Source organism: Sceloporus undulatus, chromosome 10 (assembly GCF_019175285.1).
Source record: "Sceloporus undulatus isolate JIND9_A2432 ecotype Alabama chromosome 10, SceUnd_v1.1, whole genome shotgun sequence".
Classification (NCBI taxonomy): domain Eukaryota; kingdom Metazoa; phylum Chordata; class Lepidosauria; order Squamata; family Phrynosomatidae; genus Sceloporus; species Sceloporus undulatus.
In genome coordinates, this window is record NC_056531.1 from 13,851,028 (window position 1) to 13,870,237 (window position 19,210).

The window sequence follows — 19,210 nt, forward strand, 5'->3', positions numbered from 1 at the left end:
GCAGAACATAATCAAAATTACACAATCCAACCCTCCACCAACATCAACATAAAACAATCAAATTATAAATTCAAGATTAAAATGAGTTCTAAAACGTTAGTTCAAAGCCACTCTACCTGCTGTGCCATCAGGGGGTGCAATCTTCATGGGGTACGGTGGGACATGGGCGGTGTCCGGCCCGCCATCCTTACAGGGGCAGGTGAAGGGGATGCGCTCCTGGTTGCAGGCAAACTTGATGAACTTGCAGAGCTCCTCCTGCGTGAACATCTCTAAGGCCCCCCAGAAAAACTCAATATGCTGGTCAGTCTCCATCAGTCCCACTTGGTACATAGTATGGGCCTATCCGTGGCAGAAGAGAAAAAACAATGCAGAACAAGGCTAGTTACATCACAAAGGACACAAGTTTTCTTAAACCCAGCAACTATGCCCTAAATTTGGAGGGGGGGCAGGGGGAAAACTGTGGTCGTCCAGATATTTTATGGCTACAACTCCCAACAACTCTAGCCAGTCTTAGCATAGGAATTATGGGAGATGTAATCCAAAAACATCTAAGAGGGCCACGGTTACTGACCCATGCTCTATTATACCATCTGAGGGCTCAAAGTCAAGCAGATTTTTCTTTCTGGCTGAGCTACTGTGAGTTGGCCTTGGCTTTCAATCCAACTCTGTCTCACTGTCCATTGCTAAACACTGTCCAGGGTAGAGAGAGTGGCCACCTCTGCTTCCAGGGCATCACTGGGAATTCCCTTTCTTTCTGGAATTCTTGCTGGTGTCGCTGTCTGGGAGAACAAGGTCTGTTGGACCGCAATGGGAGAGGTGGAAAACTCTAGGGTACCTTGAGGAACTCCAGATTGATGAAGGGGAGCCCGCAAGTCCTCAGCTCCATCTCCAAGGGGGTCAACATGGTCAGAAGCTGAAGGGGGATAATGGAGCCCAGGCCGGCCCGCACAGCCATCACACACTCTGGAGTCTGCAGCTCACGTAGCCTCAGGTTCCGAATGGCAGTTGCATAGACATCCTTGTTTTCCCACCTGAGTGGAAAGACCGAAAGAGACATCCAGGTACCTGGAGAAGCCCTCCTCTTCATCCTGAGAGTGACTCCCTGGCTGAGATCTGCATTGCTTCAGCGCAGCAGAACTATCCACCACCCGAGTTATGCAACATATATGGCTGAATGGTCAATGCGCAAGGCTGAGAATCAAGTGTTCAACCTCAATGCGCAATGCAAAAAGGTAAGGTGTATTTACAAGCTTCTCTGGGTACTTTAATGCACTGCTCTTGACCAACTCCACTTGTGACACTATCAGATGGATAAAACTGTTGCATGCCACCCTCTCTCCCACTGCCATTTCTTTTTCCTTGCGTATCCTGACTTATGGTAAGTCTTGGCAGGGAACTGCCAAATTAAGTATTTGTAAACTGCTGTGGGGTTCTTTTTGGCCAAAGGGTGAGGTATAAATACTTAAAATTAATCAAGCCACTCACTTACCAACCCATCATTCTGCATTCATAGTGCAACTTACACCAGTGTATGTCTCTTAACAGGATGTTGACCCCTTGGCTGCTTTTCCATTTTATATAACTGTTCCCATCAACTCTTCTACTTTCAGTTCTGTTTACATGGTGTAGGTTTCAAGAGTTGGCATTTGAAAAAGCCTTGGGACACAGTCTGTGGTTTCCTCACTGTTTCAGTTTCACACAACCCTCCCTGAGCCCAAGGCAAAAAGGGTGGGAGCCCTCCCCCCCAATCCAAACCCTTGGTTTCAAAGGAGTTCAGCTATTACTTACACCACTGGGATGTGCCTGCCTCTAGCACAGAGCTCCACCTCTTCGCCTGTCATTGTCAGGTAGGTGAACTTGCAGCTGGGTTTGTTGGGGCAGTCGGGACTCTCCATGGCTAAGTGCTGGGAAGCGATTTCGGCACACAGGGCCTCCAACTCCGTCTCATCATTGAGCTAGGGCAACAGGAGAGTTGAATGAACCCTATTTCTGCTGCTGCTCTAACAAACGGAAGCCTAATACTTGATACTGACTTAGGATAAAAAGCTGAAGGAAAAAAAACCCTTAGACAAAAGCTGGAACTTCTAGTGCTACTATTTTTCCGTACCCTATACAACAGAGCATCACCATGTTGCTTGGCCTCCTGATGCTCAACTTGCAATGTGTCCTACCATTTGCCCTCCTTGGTATTTCTAGGATACCACCAAAGTAGGGCATGCAGGGAGGGAAGGAGACACCTTGTTCTCTCCATTTTAGTTCTCAGCAGAAGGAGAGACCTTTTTCTGTGGGTCATCCAGCAAATCCTGTGGTGCCCAAAAGCAAAACAGGGAAGAGGAGACAGGCTTACATTTTCAAATTTCTTGACATAGTTGTAGGTCAGTATATCTGCCTCCTGAAGGTCAACATCTGGATCCAGTGGTTCTCCTACTAAGGTCTTCCAGAAGGAGGGCAGAAGGTCCAGGGGCAAGGGGACGTCCGCCCGGATGGCTATCCCCAGTAATTGCCCAAAGAAGTGCAGCAGCTGCTCTTCCCCATAACTGATGGGGCTGGGGGTCAAAATGTACTTGCCCTGTTGAGGCAGGACAGTGTTAGTCAGGAAAACAGAGTCTCCACCAGGATTTACATCTGCTTGTGAAATCTGTGTCTTGCAGCCTCTCAACCAAATAGTGCTGAAGGCAGGAAGCCCAAAAAAGTCTTAATAATTTCCCCCAGCAATTGCAACAAAGTGAATGCTGCCTCCCCATGCCCAGCAACAGTAAGAGGCCCCACTGGCAGCAGCTTTCCACTTGAAACAGAGGCATTTTCTGTTCTCCAGTTGTGGAAAAACGTACCTTGTTCTTATTAACTGCTGAACTGGGACAGAGCAAGAGGAGGGAGAGCAACAAACTCTGGAGCTCTTTGCAGACCTGCCACAAGAAGTGCCGGAAAGAGCCACCTAGAAGAAACGTTTGGAGCACTGGGTATGGCAGTGGGCAGTTGTATGGCAGCCAAGAGCCAATTTCCCCCACAAATCCTTCCAGCTGCCTCACCTTGACCCACAGCAACCCCCTACCTACCTACCTACCTACCTACCTACCTACCTACCTATCTGCTGGCTTTCTCCCCGGAGGGACCCAATGCAGCTCACAGACAAAACAATTTACCACTGCAATCCCTCACAAAAATGACAATAGGATATGAGGTCATGTCCAGTTCCTGGTGCCATTTTGGGAGGGACTACAGAGGAAAAGTGAGGGATCTGTGTGTAGTACGGGGTTCTGGGGTGGTTCTGGGGGTGGAGTGAGGCATTTTTGTGTGTTTTCATGCCTTTGGGCAGCTTTCTGTGTTGTTTGGGGCCAAATTTTAAAAAAAGGTGGGGGGTGGGAATGATGGAGCCCAGAGGCCACTGTGGTTGCTGGACCACATTATGCCTGCCCCTGACTTAAAGACATGGGAAAAGCCCATCAGGATGCTCCTTTGACAAGAAGAACTGAAATTTTAGACGCTCTGACCTCAAGGGAAGCATTCTAAAGCTTTTGGTACAGTAAAAAGGAAATAGTAAGAAACACCAATGTATTCTGAGAGGGATGCAGGCATGCTTTGATGCCTTCACATTGAAACAGAGCAAGGTGAAATTCATGCTCAATGGGATTTTCTTGACACCTTGTCCATCTCCTTGCTCTGCTTCTAAGGTGAGGAAAATAGCTGTTGTTAGGAAGAAGGGGAGAAAGGTGAATGGGCCTTACTTGTGCCATGGACCTCCTCGCCTGTAAAGCGGATGTTGAAGGCATAAGTGGGGTCCCCTCCGCTGGCCAACTTCACACAGAGTTGGGAGGAAGGGATGCAAGCCAGCTGTCGGGCAGCCTGGCAGAAGTAGGAGTTTTCTGAAGAACGAATCTCTCCTGGTTGCAAGCAGAGGAAAGAGAAGGGAAGTCAAGGTCTGTGCAGGTAGGGCTATGAGTTCTAGCTGGTATGCCATCATCTGCCTCCCCATCTGGTCAGGAACCAAATCTTTTTGGCAGATGTAACAATGAAGACCACCATACCTCCAACAATTTCAAGGGGGTCCAAGGTGATCTCAGGAGCTGCGTGATCAGCTGTCCTTTGAACAGTGGCATTAAGCACTCGGTTCATGACAGTCACTTTTGTGTCATAAAAAATTAATCCTAAAGAAACAGAAAAAATAGTGACACCCATTTTCCCATAAGGAACAGCCATAACGTAAGACAAGAAAGTAGCCAAGTCAATATTTTGGAAACTAACTTCCTAGACCAATGCATTCTCTCCTGAGGTGAAGATAGAGTTTACATACAGTTGGTCCTGCATCATTGCCTATTAATAGGAGCTAGCCCACTAGCAGAAAAAGGGAAGCAAAACAACCCTCCTTTTTTCACAAGATGTGCCATTATTACCACTCCTGCCAATTGGCCTGTAACTTTTCATTTTTTTCATGCAACAAGCAGCTTTTCTTTGGGGCAGCATTTAGCACATAGCCAATACAAAGCCCTGACCTTTGGCTTCTTGCAGCAGCGCCGCAATGCTATTGGTGTACATTTCAGTCTGCCGAAGCTCCACCAGCGGCAGGAAGAATGTCTCCAAAGTGGTGTTGAGGGACTGGAGCAGGGCAAAACGCAGGCGGAGGCTCTCAATGGGCACGTCTATAATTGAACAGAGAGGTCAGAACCTGAGAAGTCGGAAAGAGGGATGGAGAGAGGATCACTGTTGCTCCTTCTCAGTACAGAAGGAGCCACAAATGAGCCAGCATCCCAGATCTGGGAAGAGGAGGACCACCATACCACTCAGAGCTAGACATTTACTCAAGAGGCAGGAGACTCGTGGGTCAGCTGTATCAGCAGGATCCAAGTATACTTCATGTGGGTGCAGACGGGCTGGCGTGATGGCCAGATGGCGGCAGAGACGGTTGATGTATTGGACCAGGGAAACATCCATTTCTAAGGTCCACTTGCGGGAGGCTTTCTGAGCATGTCTGGCATCAATGCAGGCGCACCTGGGGGGAACAGAAGAGATTGTGACCTGAAGAGCAGAGTCTGGTAACTCCACAAATTCACTTCAGGGGTGGAGGCAGTTGTACCCTTCAGTTCCTCTCTAGCTCTCCACATGTGCACGCACACACACACACACTGGGGCAAAAGAGCCAGACCTTACCTTTCAAAGTGAAGGTCATAACCACAGGACAAAATGGCCCGCCACACGCTACGGATGTCCTGTTTTGCCCGATCAATGACAAATCTATGAAATCCATCCAGTGTCAGATATTTCTCCTCAGGAACTGAAATAGTTGGGGGAAAGTAGTGGTGGGGAGGGAGGAGAGAAATGATTCAACAATTGGCATAAATATAAATATGGCCTCTTCTCCTGGCCCTGGTGTGCCATATCCCCTTCCTTCTTTCCAGTAATCAAAACATACAGTCTAGTCTGGACTTTTTATTTTAAATGTGACCCTCTGTCTTTCTGTTATAGCTTGTCACATCAACTCTCCAAAAGACAGCTTTTGTGAGATTTAAACTATGCAGTATAATAATATTATGGCATTTAAACATGAGACCATCCCACCCCACTGAATGAACCCAACATCAGCACACCATTTTAAGCAGCCCTGTCCACTAGCCCAAACAATGGCCAGCCCTACGGCTTCCCGGAGTTCTACACAGAGGACCTGTCTTCCCAGGGATGGAAAAGACAAGGGATAGCTACCTTCCTGTTTTTTTGTGGGAGACTTATCTGGATCCTTTTCATCAGGCTTGCTTTTCTCTGGAGATTTAGGCTTCACCGTTGGCTTCTTCTCACTCAAAGCTGTCCTGCTAACATAGAGGAAAGCTTGATGTCAGGTCATGCATTTCTACTGTGCTTGCATGCTTCCAGAACATAGCAGCACAGTGCACCTGCGTCACACGCGGGTGCGCTATACGCAGCTTCCAGCATACGCTGGGAGCCGCACTGGAAAGGCTTCTCCTGCACCCCGAAGAAACAGTGGGGAGTGCACCCTGTGGCGTGCCAGGGGTGCACCGCAGGAACGAGCCCCATTGTTTCTAATGGGGCTTGACTTTACGCAATATTTCCCTTACACGGCGGGGTCCGGAATGGATCCCCCATGTAAGGGAAGGGCCAACTTTATTTCAGATGTGCAATATGCCCCCAATTACCATGTGCTTGTACTCTGGAGTTGGATCACTGACGACAGTGAGCTAACTCTTGTCAAAATGAAAGGAGTTACTCAAGCAATGGATGAAGCCATGACCTCTGACTTAAAATTTCATGCCATACCGAAAGTTTCCATTCTCAATCTCTCTCTCTCTCTCTCTCTCTCTCTCTCTCTCTCTCTCTCACACACACACACACACACACACACACACACATACTCAGTGTGAAGGAAAATAAGCCACACACCCTCAATGGCTTCTGCTTCAGCTGGCCTAGAGGTACAGAATAAAAACAAACCTCTCAGATGGAATAACCAACATAGTTTCCAATACATTCAAAACAGGAATCAGTTTCTGACACCAGCGAGTGCCGTTATGCACTCTAATCCATTTACACTAGAAAACTGTATTTCCATTTATATTCTTAGCAAAGAATGAATCTCATTTGGGAGAAAAGTGGGATATAAAATAAACAAACAAGCAAACAACCAACATGCAAGCAGCAGAGGAGAGATAACCCTCTTGTCTTTTTAAGCAGGAAATAGCCAAGCAAAGACCTATGGATGGGGGGGATGTTCTAGCCCATATGGATGTAAAGGCAGGTTTAAGGCCCACTACCACACATCTGGTAAAGTGCAACAGCTTCCCCTTCTATGTGGGCTAATGGAAAGAAAATAAATTACAACGAGGAAGTAAAAGTATGCCTAGGGCAGCACATTCCATTTCCTTATATATAATGAATGCAGAATTCAGTTTTGTGAGTACAGGATAGGCATCACCCTAGGCACCTAGTTCAATCCCCTAAGCAACAGTTGAATCTGAGGTCTTCTGGAGGCAGAACTTTGGCGACCAAAAGGGAAGCACTGAAGCTGTTGTGTGCCTTCAAATTGTTTCTGACTTATGGGGACACGAAGGCAAATATCTCATAGGATATTCTTGGCAAGGTTTGTTCATAGGGGGTTTGCCTCCCCTTTTTCCAAAGACATTTTCTGCACTTTCAAGTTGAGTACTAAAGTGCCAAGCTGGGAGGGCAGGAAGCTGCCCCCCTTGCAGTTCCAAAGTGGGCACCCACAATGTTCCTGGGAGCCAAATGCTCCTACCTGACACTGTTGAGCACAGCTTTCTCCTTGGCAGGGGGCTTTGTGACAGGCCGCTTGGTGCTCACAACCTTCACTGGGTGCTGCTCTTTGCCGCCCTTGTTGTACTTGCTCTTGTCAAACTTTGGCTTTGGAGCGCCATATTTCCTCAGGATCTTGAAAGCACAGAAGAAAAGAAGTGTAAGGATAGGTACTTGGGACTAAGATCAGGCTTTCATCACACATCCATGGATTTTTGCCAGGGTCCAGACTTCACTGTCTCCCACTTCAAAGAAAAAAAGATTGATACTATAATATTATACTATTATTGCTTCAGCTTGTATTCCATCCTTGTGGAGAGTAGAGAGTGAAAAAGCTCATCTAGAAATGACAGGATTGGAATTGGATGGGATCTTCTTCAAAGGAAGCTGCCCAGTCTGTGTTGATGGACATGGCATTGCTTGCGGAACAAGGAGGAAAAGCAGTCTGTCTGAAACAACCTCCTCCAGCAGGAGAGGAGGTGTATTTTTGGTGGAAGCCAACTTTAATTCCACATAGCATGCCCAGAACACTGGCCCTGGGCATCTTTCAGATTCCTGCTGAGGCTGTAAGGCCATCAGCTTCCTTTTGACTGACTTATTTTACAGGTTTGTTGTGATCGATGTGTAGCTTTGAAGCATCTTAGAGGAAGGACGGAATACAAGCTGAAGTAGTATAGGACTATCCAGCAGGATCCCATTTTGAATTATTGACAAGGGGTCACCTTATGGAACACAAGACCAACATTGGCAGCTAGGTTGTAGAACTGGATCTTCCTCACAGCACAACGGTCACTTTTGTACAGAGGAGAGTAATCAAAAACAGTTAATGCCAACCTGGGTGAGCTGATCCTCAAGAACCTTCTTTGGAGGACGGACGTTGGTAAAGAAGGTGTGCAGCAGGTTGCCAGGTGTCTGCGCATTGATCTGCTCTTTGCTCAGATAAATCTCAGCCACTTTGGTGGGTTTTGCTGGTGTCAAGCTCAACATTTGTTCAGAATGGAGACAGCTTTTAAATATTTCAGTCAAGACTTCACGAGCACCTGGCACAAGCTTGTCACCTGAAGCAAGTCAAAATGTTAGGAAGGGCAACAGGCTTGCTTTCAAAAAAGGTCAGCTCAAAACAGTTCACATTTGTCAAACATGCCAAACCATTTACATGCTATTTGCCAAATGGGAAAGCACACTCACCTTTGATGGTTTTGTCATTGAAGTAGTCTTCAAGTGCAGGACTCCCCTGTGTATCAAACAAGCTCTGGTTCACAGTTGAGACTGTTAAAATTTCCTCGGTGGACATTTCCATGAGCTCATCTTCCCCATCCAGACTGGACAAACCAATCAGGTCACTGCTGTTAAAAAGGCTGGCTCGGATTTTCTCTATCTTGGCCCGGGATCTGATCTGTATTAAAATGCAACAGAATTCTGTGTCAATCAGTAGGCAACTCTTTATTTGCACCTGAGGTTCTGAATTTCTGCCTCACCTGGCAACTTCATCCCTTTCTCAGCCACCCTATCAACCTACTTTGCTTCTTCCAAATCCAAATTTGGAAAGATCAAGAACTTTGAATATTTTACAAACAAAATTAAATTCCTGCATCCTTACAATGATTTTCAAGCTTGGTAGCACTGTTTCGTTTGCTTGACCCTCAAGAAGGTTTGCTGTGTAAATCTCCTGCATGGAGCACACCAAGAGTGTTGGAGCACATTAACTCACAGCAGTCTTGAGCTTCTTTTATAAGGCAGGAGCTTCATCTATCAGATGCAGGAAAGAATCACAACAGCTGAAAAATCAGGCTTCTTCTTTACAAAAGAAGCCCAAGATGAAATCCATCTGTCTTTTAAAACGTGCCACAAGCCTCTGTTCTCTAATATAATGTCAAGTCACAAGGTAACAGCAGTAAACAAACATCTATTCTGTTTCTATAGTTGCCCATGAGAGAGCCTTCCCCAAATCTCCACATTTTGTTCTTGTAATCACCTTTAAATATAAGTAAATTCAAGAGTGCTGTGCACAGACTAGCAGGCTGTCTAATGCAGGTGACCACCCTGGCCCAGGAAGCCATTACCTCTACAACGGCAAAGCCCTTGATGGGCCTGGATGGGGCCGGCTGGCTGTCCAGTGATGTAACAGTGTACACTGACCCAACATCTGACATCGACGCTGTCTCCACATTGTCAAGCTGTTCCCCAAAGCTCCCCAGGCTGCTGCCGATGGAAAGGTCTAAACTCTCCTGGCTGGAAACCCCGTGGGGTGTGCTCTCCAGCAACCCAGGTGGAATGGCCATCTCTAAGCCACCTTGAAGTGCCTGGTCAACCGAGATGTCACTCGTAGTCCGAGAGATCCCCTGAGAACTGGAAATGGAGGCCTGGCTGGTAGAGGCTGAAGCACTAACGCTCATGGCGGGTGTAACACTGCTGGAACTGGTGATGTCAAGGCTGTCCACGCTGCTGGAGACCACAGGTTTGTCTAGCTCTGTCCGACTTTCCCCTCCCTCAGCTTTGTCCTTGCTCTTCTTAGGGTCCTCCTCTTGCATAGGGATGTAGATTTCCTCCTTGAAGACACCCCCATGGGCGTTGCAGGCTTTGCGGATGGCGCCTCGCACAATCCCTTCCTCTAGGTGGGTAGGGATGCCCGAAATCACCAGCAGGCGGCTGTGAGCTGTTGTCCCGACCAAGGCCTGGCAAGCATCAGCCACAGCATCATTTGTCACACCCAGCCCCTGGGGGTCCTTCTTTGTTAAATGTCGGAGAATAATGAGTAAGGTGAGTGCCCGGTGGAACCACAACATATCCTCTGGCTTGCTCCCACCAATGCTCAGTAAGGAGGTGTCTGTCTCGGCAGCTCGGGATGAAGTCCGTTTCCCTGAAGTTGACGTCTTCTCTCGCTTCATTTTCACCTTCTTCCTCTTTGACAGGAGGCTTGGGCTTTGGGGGGTCTGCCCAGGAGATGAGGAGGAAGAGGAGGATGAATCGCTTAGATTTGGGCCACTTGTTGATGACATCACATTGGCAGTGATGCCCATGTTGATTGGCAAAGTCACTTCCGCTACAGCCAGGCAGACCTCCATCAGGGCATGGAAATATGTGGAAAATCTCCCCTGGTCAGCTCCTCCTACCCCAGACCCACCGCAGGCATTTCCAGACACCCAGTTCTGAGTTTCTTCATCATACAGCTTGTGCAGTTCTGACTGGAGTGCCATCAACATGGCCAGGCAAGGATTGAGCTGGAGCGCAATGGAAGATGACAATCCTGCTGGGTTCTTCTTCTGTTCCAGGCTGTGAATTTTTCGAAGTAGTTCAGCCAAGAGGTGAAACAAGAGTTCCTTCACACAGGCTGCCATGTTGGTCGCCCACAGGAAGTTCCCTAGCAATATGGAAAGGGGACAGTGAGAGTCAGGTACTTTTTAAACGTTCTGCTCAACTGACAGACCTTGCAGCAGAATGTGTAGCTACTCAGCAATAGATAGTCAGCATATGGCCCAGTCCTAGCCAACAGCACTCCATTCTCAGCCCCTAGAGTTCTTACCCCTACCCACAAAAAACAGCTTCTAGCCAACATGGAGCCCAAAGGATGCCACAGCTGAAATTGCATCCCTTCCTTCCAGTGCTTTGTAAACCCTTTTGTTGAATGCTGAGGGGATGACAAAGGCTGGGTGTCTCTAACAGGCCAATGCAATATCAAGGGCATTGATTCATTTAAAATTATTTTGAGACCTTCTCCTACCTAGAAGCCTGGGACCTTTCCAGATTTCCCCCAAAACAAACAAACAAACAAACAAAAACCCTTCTCACCAGAACAGCGACTCTTATGCTTAAATCAGACACTGCTCATTCCCCTTCATATAAACCAGTGCTTTTGCTTCTTTCAGAGCAACTCACAGCACTGAAGCTGTTTGGTCATTAGTTTTCTGTGTGGTGTGTAAATTCAGCAGATTACATTTGCCCATTCTTGGGTCACGAAACTTGCAACAAGGCATTCTTCTCTCACCTAGAATTTCCACCACTTGCAAAAGGACAGAGGCAGGGATTGTGTCCAGCTCCTCTTCAGATCTTCCATCCCCGTCATCCAGCTTCCAGGTCAGAAGCTGTTCCGCAAATGCCAGGGCCAGCGGAAACTCCAGGGGGAGAGAGTGTAGGACAATCATGGCACCAGGAGGAGGCGACACGCCTGAAGGGAGATCCACAAGCAAGCTCAAACTCCACATTTTGGGAAAATGAAGACAGAAGTCTAACAGGGTGCCCCTATCCTCTTCAACTTCATACATCAAAATCCTTGACCTGGACACGTGCCTGAAACCCTCAAAAGGCCATATCTAGCCAAATCTGGCCCTCCTGGCAGCCCCAGACTGCCATGTCCCCTTCTCAAAGGCACTTTTGTGTGGTTGTTTCTCAGCTTTTGTAGAGGCTCCCATCCAGCTCCATTCTACAAGGCTCTCTCTGGTTATAGGTAGTAGTAGTAGTAGTAGTAGTAATAATAATAATAATTTATTTATAGCCCGCCCAATCACAAGGAATCCAGGCGGGTTACAATAATAAAAATAAAGAGAATAAAATAAAATACAAAAAATAAATAAGATACAATAAAATTAAAGAGAGTGAAGTGAGTACATTCACAGTTAGGCCTGATGGAAATTGGGCCTCTCTTTTTCATTCCCTCCCAGGTCTGATGATGACGTCATGGAGGGAGGGCTCTTATTCTTGAGGCAAGGATTTTATTTTAATTAATTTTAATTTAATTCTTCTCATTAAATTTAAGAGAAGAATTGGTGGACAGAGTGACGTAAGTCACAGTAAATGGGGAGTGGAACTAGGTAGGGAAGGCCTGACGGAAGAGATCCGTCTTAAGAGCCTTCTTAAAGGCTGTAAGAGTAGAAATGTCGCAGATCTCCTTCGGCAGGTCATTCCATAGCTTCAGAGCTGCGGTGATAGGCCTAAGCTAAGCTGTACTGCCATTTCTGGCCCCACTCCCTTGCCTTTGGCTTTGCCTACTACCAGAATATGGTCCCTATGAACCTGTGTGGAACTGAGTTTGGCCTTCATGCTGAAGAGGGCTTCCCCCAGCTTTGATACTAAAGGATATGGCATTCTGCTGTGTCTAACATGGTAAGAAAGCTTCTCTGAGAGAGTAAGAACTGCTGGCTGTGTGTCTGTGTTTACTTGGAAATCTTACCCAGTTTGATGTGGACCTTATCTGTAGAGATGATGACAGGGGGATACTGGTTGGTTGTGGGGGGTGGCGTGAGGCCTGTGTTTGTCGGAGAAGCATCCCGAGGGTAGCACACTGCCTCGATCAGGTTCAGCTGGCCATTCCTCTTGACTTTGTGACCAAGGCCATAGACAAGAATCCGGGCCCAGGGGGCCTTATACAGAGAGGAGCTAGGAAAGAAATCAGAATTCTTGCTAAAAGAAATTAGGTTGCACATTACATTATTGTTCTACATAATTTCCCTTTCCCAAGGAGGTAACAATTTTAACATGTGAACACACTGGCTTTTGCAAGGGGAGAGGAAACCAGTATTTTAGAATTCTTGGATGAGCAGGCACATTTTTAAGCAATCCTTGCTCTTGATTCCCTCATGGTCACTTACTCTTTGCGGAATCCAGACTGACTTTCCTTACAGGACACAATCACAAAGGCTGCCCCAGGGAAGTTGACATCCATGTTTACTTTTGACTCAGAAATGGGGAACTCTTCGGACGGGAACTGTTCAGGAGCATTCTGAAAACAGATTTTTAAAACAATAAAAAAGGTCCAAACCCAGAGCCTGGGAATACAGTTGGGAGCTGTAGTTCAACAATATGTGGTCAGCTGCCTGATTCCCACCCCAGATCTACACACAGGAGCTGAAAAGAGCTGAGCTACAAAGCACGACCCTGTTGAGGACTTTGGTAGTTTCCTGCTCCTGCTAAGGTGAACTTATGATAGGGTTTTCTTGGCAAGATTTGTTCAGAGGAGGTTTGCTTTAGCCTTCCTCCAAGGCAGAGAGAGTGTGATATGGGTTTTGGTCACAGTGGGTTTTGCTGACTGAGTGGGGGATTTGAACTCTAGTCTCCCAGAGACCTAGGCCAAATCTCAAACCACAACACCACACTGTTTCTCATAGGGTTGTTTTTTTTTTTGTTTGATTGTTTTGTTTTTTTTTGGCAAGATTTATTCCAAGGCGGATATGCCATTGTCTTTCTCTGAGGTTCAGAGTGTGACTTGTCTAAGGCCACCCAGTGGGTTTCCATGGCTGAGTGGCGATTCAAACCCTGGTCTCTCAGAGACCTGGATCCACACTCAACTCACCACATTTTCTTCTGCTCTACTACACAATTAAGTAATTATTGTTGTAAAAGCAAAAGATCTTTTTTATCAAGGTACGAAAGGCCTAAACAGCTTGGAGGAGGCTTCATAACAAAGCTCTCGCCATCAGGAGAGAGGTATTCTTGATCTGATGTAAAACTTGCCTGCAGGAAGGAGCAGATTTGCTTGGTCAGTTCAATCAGGCTCTCTTCTCCCTGATGCAGGGTCCGAGCAATGGCAACCGTGAGCCACTCCTGGATAGTCTGGGAATTGCCTTGGTAGAAGAGGTCTGTGGCTGAGCAGTTCTGGGAATGGATGCAGTGCTGGAGGGATTGGGCCAGGAGAATGGAGCTGGAACTGATGGTTCCATCTTGTTGTTTCAGGGGGGGGAAACAAAGGCAGAAGACAAACAGTTCATCTCATTCATTTCTGGAAGCCCACTTTCTTTTTCCCTATCACACAACAGGGGCAAGCAGCTCTCACATTCATTACTAAAGCTCAGCAGTTGCTTACTCATCCCCCATCAAACAAACACACACACACACACACACTCGAGCTTCGAAAAGTGACTTTTCTGGAGTACAATTCCCAGAATCTCCCTGTGCTCATGCTGGCTAGTATATTCTGAGATTCATTTTTGAAAGCTCTCTCATGCAAGCACACACTATGGATATGGTTACACCTGTTATATTACACATTTTGGAAGAGGTTTGTTTTTAAAAGTGCCTTTTTACCAGGAAGAGGTGGTGCTAGAAGCTGATTGGAAAGCAACTGGAGATGTTCCAGAGTGATGTCCCGGATGGCAGGGATGTGAAACAGGCGTGTAAACATGTGAGGAGATCTAGGGGCAAAAATGTTGAGTAGGGCCATGCGGCAGTACAACCTAGCAAGTGCAGCTTCACATCGCAAAAGTTCTCTGTCAAAGGAGAGAGAAAGAAATTACACATTTCAAGGCATGTAAAAGACATTTTCACATTTACATTCAATTGTTCTGTAAATTGAACAATAAGACAATTTAGGATTATAAAACAGGTTAAATCAGCCTTCCTAAACTCCATCAGTGGTCCTCCAGGCTGGGGATGATGAGGGTTGTAGTTCAACACATCTGGAGGGCACCAGTTTGTTGAAGCCAGCATTAAGCTGACGTTATGAGCATTAAACTGACAACATTTTCTTAAAATCTAACTACTAAGTATAGACTGCCTAAGACAAATACTTATTACTATTATATAGGGCTTACAATGTTGAACTGGGAGGTAAAAGGAGTCATTTCAATATGTTCACAGGTACCACCTGACTGGTTTCATCCCTACATACCTGTGAATCTGAATGTTTGAATTGTCCAAGGAAACCAGCCCATTTGTCGCAGTTCTCCTATAGCCAGCAGGTGGTCGCTCCAGCATATCAATTGGGTACCAATATCTTACCAAGACCCCTTCACTTCTGAGGTAAGTCTCCACTTGGACAAGCTCATTCACCTGAAATCAGAGACAAAGCTGTCACTGGAGAATTCTGGAGGCTTCATGACAGACAGTAGGCCAAACTCTCAACTTCTCCTCCAAGCTGAAACATAGCTGTAACTTGCCGAATCAACATCTAGAACGACGCCATGGAGCCCAAAAGTCTTCAGCATCCCACGGATGGCAAATTTAGGCAGTGCTGTTCCCACAGTATTGGCGACCACGTTGTTGCTATCTGGGCAGCGGGTGACAACAGTGAGACCTGGAGCCAAGAGAAAGGTGGCCTTATCTGACCATGGATCACAGACAAGAAACAGCTGTGCCTTCTTAAACTGACTTCCCACTTCCAAGGATAACTGCATTGAAGTCTGGCTAATGTGGGACAGAATATATCAGAACCCACAACTCTCCCCATCCAGGGTATGCAACACCAGCAACTTGGCTGTGGCTATCAAGTTTCCTTGCCATCTTCTTCTGTTCATGGAGCAAAAGCATGGGCTGAGGGGAGGACAGGGAGGAGAAGCTGGGGCTCTGTCTTCACTCTGATGAGAAGCTGCCCTGGCAGCTACTTTGGCTTAGATGGTCTATGCAAGGCCATCTGCAGCACTCCATGACTGCAGTCTCAAAGTGGTGACTTGTGTGTCTGAACGGGCCTTTGAAGCCCTCTTCCCCACAACTCTCCCTCAGCATAGTTTTGCCTGCTTCTCAACAGGAGCTAAATTGCATTTATAATAATCCCATGGGAAATCAGGAAGCTACCCTTAACCCATTTCAAGGAGAAGCTGAAACCCCAAGCCTCCCACCAAATCCACCATCTCATGGCAAAGCAAGAGGCGTACCTTTCCGAACTTTATCAATAGTGAACTTATTGGCTTCATCTTTAATATCTTCAATTGTGGGAAGGTAGAGGTCTCGGGGGATGCCCCCATTTTCCTCATAGAGGAATTCCACTGTTTGACGGGCTATATCCACCATGCCTGAAATCAGAGCAGCCAAGAATTAGGCAGGAAGACAGAGGCTATCAGTTTGGAGAACTGGGTAGAGTGACTTTGCAGACAACAGCTAATCAAAGCGATTGATACACACCAGAATGACTGGTTGATGCACAAGACTTTCACAAACACACAATAAAACAAAGGAACTAGCCCAAGAGCAATGTTTCTCAGTTCAGGTATTAACAAGGCCAGGACTACAAACTGGTGTTCAGTTCACAGGAGAAACTTCTTTGACAGGCATCATACCTAGCTGTAAGGCTCCTTTAATTTGATCCAAGCCAGACTTCCTCTCTGCTTCATTGCGGAACCGTCTTCTAATTGTAGGGAAGACTTTGGTCTCCCAGGCTTTAACGAGCAAGGCATAGTGGTCTTCCTGCAAAGAGAAGCAAACATCTTCACATAAGATCTAGAAAATCCAAAAATCCAGCTAGCCAAGTAGTATCTACTGGATAGATTCTAGTCTGAAAAGCTGTCACTCCACAGTGGTCTTTTAAGCTGGAGTCTGAGAACAGCTGAATGTAAAATGGATGCTTTACTTCTCCCCACCTCGACATAACACCACACACACACAATTCGTTTGAATTTTGAAAATTAAGACTTCAGTGCAATTCAAATTATTTCTTCAAAAAGGAATACAAACAACAGTGTGGGAAACTGGCATATCTATATGTTTGTATTTGACCTCCCATTGAGTGCACCCTGGAAAGAGGGGTAAAGTGTCAAAAAGAGGAGGGGAAAGTATTGTTTCTTGATCGGGGCAGTGAGGGTATCTGTAAGAGGGTTAAAAACAAACAGAGGAAAAAAGGCAGTGTTAAACACAACCGAGGAAGTGATGGAATCTAGCTTGTAAGATTCCTGACCACAGGAATTCCCATCCTGTCAGAGATGGGAATTGGGAAGACAGAATGCCAGGGGAAGCAGGCATCCTGATCACAGCCTCCTCCCACCTCAACTATTGGAGATTTCAATTTGATCTGAGAAAAACTGGTACATTTGTTGGTTTGTTTTCAATACAGTGTGAGGCTGGGTAGAATGCAACTGTGTGATGCTGTCAAGGAAAGATCCATATGAAAGACAACTACATAGATAGGGACATGTCGCATGACAGGCCTGCATAGGAGCTCTCCATTTTTTCTGCCAAAGTAACAATTAGCTAGATCAATCTGTAAATGATGTACAAACTGTTAAGCATACAGGTGACCGTCATGCTTACCCGTGGAATGTCATCATCGTCATCATCATCACTTTCATCATCTGCAATGGGAGGAGGGTGAGGATCTGGGCCTGATGTGATGAAGTTTTCATAGCTAAGTTCCATCTTATAATGGCAAGAGGTGTCGCTATCATATTCTGCAACAGAAGGGAAAGGGGGTGAGCTATGTGAAGAAATTTGTAGTGCCCTATGAATGTAACTTGACAAAGTGTGCCGAGGTGAACAGCCTGACACATTTTTTGAGAGGAAAAGCAGAGGCTATTAAATAACTCTACAATCCCTTGGAAACAAGGGTGGTCATGACAGTTTGGTCAACTTGTCTCTGCAGTGTTGACGCATCCTGCATTTCAAATCTACATTTGCAAAAGTGTAATAGCTTGCCTCTTAGAGTGATGAAGGATGTAACAGAGATGTTTTAAAGTCCTTAGCAAATTAAGAATAATAGAGAAATAGTAGTAAAGCTAGTCCCTTTGTCCCTAACCCCCAAAGTTCCAAACATGGGACTCCCCGCTGACTATTTATGTAGTGTTACTTCCACCCCCCTTTAATCCTGGGGTGGGGAAGGGCTTGAAGGTTATATAGGGAAGGCTTTACGTTGCTGCGCTGTGGCCACAGCTGCAATCCTGCAAGGAGGCCCGTGAGTCCCAGGGTCAGAAGCCGTGCTGGTGCCAGCATCATTGTCACTATCGGAAGCCATGGCAAAAGGCAACACTTCAAAGTTGGCACTGATTTCTTCAGCGAGGTCGACACAGAGGTCGGCAGCATTTCGATGAGCTTGGCCTTCCGCATAGGCAAACTGGCGGGACCCAAAATTGGCTCGGACTTTAGTGTTCTGGAAGAAGCACAAATGAGCAGAAGGGGAGGGGGGGTCACATCTTGTGTACTGCTACAGTTTTATACTCTTTGCTGCTCTCTGTATATATATATATATAACCCTCTGTTTGGCCTGTGAGGAACTTTTCTGAATTTCAGTATTTAACATAAAGAATATTGTGGCCTCCAATATACCACAATTATTGTCAAAAAGGAAATTACCATTAAGTTTTGCTTCACACTCTCAAGGCCTGGAATTAAAAACAGGACCTGGGGCTGAGCTCTGGGAAACTATGGCTAAGGGAAAAGGATGGAATTTAACCTGCCTTCTTCTGGATATGCACAACTGGCCACATTCCCCCAGACACATCTTCCAGATATGGTCCCAGCCGCTGTCCACAGTAGGTAAAATACACTCTGCCTTTCGCTGGTTGCCCTGGAGCAGGTGGGGTGCCGTCTGACCTTTCCCAACCGATCCCTGCAACATCACCTGGAAGAAAGGCCAAGTATAGAGAAAAGCAATGTCTCTTTCTGACCCTCCAAATATAGCTGGCATAAAAATATGCTTGCAGGTTCAGTCCAGCCCCATCAGACATACCAGGAGAAAGGGTCACATCTAGTCGCACACTCTTCCACTGCAGCAAACTGGAACCATTGTAATGAACAGCACGTCCATTGCTAAAACCACAGGAAGAAAGAGGCAATATATTAACTGGGGAAATTAATTGTTCACCTCTAATCTTTTGCTAGACATTTGGAGGATTAGCAACTAAACCTAAGCTACAGCAAACCTGCAAACAATTAGTCACCTGTTACCATAGTGAAATTCAGAAATCTTAACATATTTGCCAAAGCTGAAAATGCACTAGACAACTGAAAAAGACAATATACAAAAATGGGTTTGGATGCCCCCTTCCTTGCTCTCAATGCATTGGGAAGATTAGACAAGCAAGCCTTCGGGTTGCACAGAACTCTTCATGCAGGGGTCTTCTTCTCTCTGTGTGTGTCTGTGTGTATGTGTTTATCATAGAAAAAATGTTAAAATTCCTTTTTCCCCCAGCTGGGCTGCAGGTAACAGCTTTCACCCATGGCTGCCCTAAGCTTTTAAGAAAATGTCCCTGAAATAAAAAGAAAACATTCCTCCTACGTTTAACTTTCTCACATTTCTCTTCCCATTCTCCGTGGTCTC

General features: G+C 46.3%; 1 protein-coding gene across 1 annotated transcript in view; it reads right to left on the reverse strand.

Annotated features, from left to right (window-relative positions):
- The window catches only part of HECTD4 (HECT domain E3 ubiquitin protein ligase 4), a 426,162-nt gene that overhangs the window by 3,906 nt on the left and 403,046 nt on the right, over positions 1–19,210 (reverse strand). Inside the window, exons 36-63 of the mRNA XM_042441405.1 lie at positions 18,620–18,699; positions 18,348–18,511; positions 17,803–18,040; positions 17,209–17,345; positions 16,242–16,368; positions 15,840–15,977; positions 15,126–15,262; positions 14,858–15,018; positions 14,275–14,456; positions 13,705–13,910; positions 12,843–12,973; positions 12,425–12,630; positions 11,243–11,422; positions 9,321–10,618; positions 8,446–8,653; positions 8,092–8,315; positions 7,241–7,392; positions 5,695–5,801; positions 5,146–5,269; positions 4,797–4,987; positions 4,491–4,637; positions 4,026–4,145; positions 3,726–3,881; positions 2,832–2,935; positions 2,348–2,569; positions 1,789–1,955; positions 836–1,031; positions 117–339 (exon numbers count right to left, since the gene is read on the reverse strand). Coding sequence (XP_042297339.1) covers positions 117–339; positions 836–1,031; positions 1,789–1,955; positions 2,348–2,569; positions 2,832–2,935; positions 3,726–3,881; positions 4,026–4,145; positions 4,491–4,637; positions 4,797–4,987; positions 5,146–5,269; positions 5,695–5,801; positions 7,241–7,392; positions 8,092–8,315; positions 8,446–8,653; positions 9,321–10,618; positions 11,243–11,422; positions 12,425–12,630; positions 12,843–12,973; positions 13,705–13,910; positions 14,275–14,456; positions 14,858–15,018; positions 15,126–15,262; positions 15,840–15,977; positions 16,242–16,368; positions 17,209–17,345; positions 17,803–18,040; positions 18,348–18,511; positions 18,620–18,699 — 5,726 coding nt within the window. The remainder of the gene's footprint in view (positions 1–116; positions 340–835; positions 1,032–1,788; positions 1,956–2,347; positions 2,570–2,831; positions 2,936–3,725; positions 3,882–4,025; positions 4,146–4,490; positions 4,638–4,796; positions 4,988–5,145; positions 5,270–5,694; positions 5,802–7,240; positions 7,393–8,091; positions 8,316–8,445; positions 8,654–9,320; positions 10,619–11,242; positions 11,423–12,424; positions 12,631–12,842; positions 12,974–13,704; positions 13,911–14,274; positions 14,457–14,857; positions 15,019–15,125; positions 15,263–15,839; positions 15,978–16,241; positions 16,369–17,208; positions 17,346–17,802; positions 18,041–18,347; positions 18,512–18,619; positions 18,700–19,210) is intronic.